The 1,188-nt window shown below is 43.9% G+C and overlaps 1 protein-coding gene across 1 annotated transcript; it reads right to left on the reverse strand.

The window, feature by feature from the left end:
• Nucleotides 1-495: 495 nt before the first annotated feature.
• T265_12250 (hypothetical protein) lies at nt 496-1,137 on the reverse strand (the record flags this gene model as incomplete). Its single annotated transcript, XM_009179482.1, has 1 exon — nt 496-1,137. One exon carries the CDS (start codon nt 1,135-1,137, stop codon nt 496-498), a length of 642 nt encoding a protein of 213 aa, XP_009177746.1.
• Nucleotides 1,138-1,188: the final 51 nt, after the last annotated feature.

Raw genomic sequence — 1,188 nt, forward strand, 5'->3', positions numbered from 1 at the left:
TCATGCTGTCGGTGATGATGTTGATGATGCTCATATATCTGAGCTGTCGTCTTCAGTGCACAGCTCTTCCAGTACGTAGCTGTCTACCACACATCCACAACTCATCAGCGAACGAAACTGTGGCATCTAGCATTACTGTACGACAATTACGCGGTTTTTACAGCGGATGATGATGTATCTCCCTCCCCTCAATTGGGGCAACCTCTAGTTGATACATTTTTGAAACAATTGGTGTTCTTCTTCCCCAACCCAGTATAACCATTGCATCAGTGATGAATTAGGTCGCATCTGTGGGCAACAACTTTATGTATTTGCCCATTAGGTTAGTGTATATTGATATAAACAAAAAAGAATAAGATTGGACACCTTTTGAGGTCTCCAACTCAATGCAACCGGTACACCCGGAGGATAGTAAATGCTTTGGGAACATTTCACAGCCGAACCCACTATACAACCCGATATACGGTTTCAAGACACATTCAGGATTGGAAAAATTCATTTCAGGATACCAAGTCCATTTGACTGGTAGCCTCTCCTTAAAGTTTTACTTCCCGGCCCTTCCGATTCGTACTTTGGCAAAAGATTTTCCAGAACATTTCGTGCTTCTATGTACAAATCCTTGATGGACATCCATTGTTGCTCTACCAGATCTAGGACATCGATATCTGTGCTCTTCAAATTTACATAGCGACTAGATCGTTTTGCATTGGTTTTTGGTGGTTTGGACCGTAAAATGACCGAGGCTGGGGGCAGTTCTAACACGGGATCTAAACTACGCCGTTTCGAGGGTCGAGTATAACGGGAACCAGGCAACTCTCTCATTTGTTCTTTAAGCTTGGCTTCAAGCTCCATTTCCAGTTTCAGCTTTTTCGCTACCTCTTTGTAGTGAGGTGGATGATTTACACAGTAGTATGTGCCTCCAAACAACCGACACCTTTTTCGATCACGTTGTCTTGAACCATAGACGTCGTAATCCCAGAGTATTTCGGGTCGATGGTAAAAGTGTATGGCATGTAACGAACGGAAATATTCCTCTTCCCGAGTGGGTGGAATACACTGGCGTGATCTCAAGGCAATTAGGCGTAAGTCATTTTGTTCTATTAGGCGGCTGATTTTATCTCCAAATGACACCGGCATTTCCCACTGTAGGATACGATAGTTCGGGCAGCTGAGATTCTTCACTGGTGC

This window comes from Opisthorchis viverrini (genome assembly GCF_000715545.1).
Source record: "Opisthorchis viverrini unplaced genomic scaffold opera_v5_3192, whole genome shotgun sequence".
Taxonomy (NCBI): Eukaryota; Metazoa; Platyhelminthes; class Trematoda; order Opisthorchiida; family Opisthorchiidae; genus Opisthorchis; species Opisthorchis viverrini.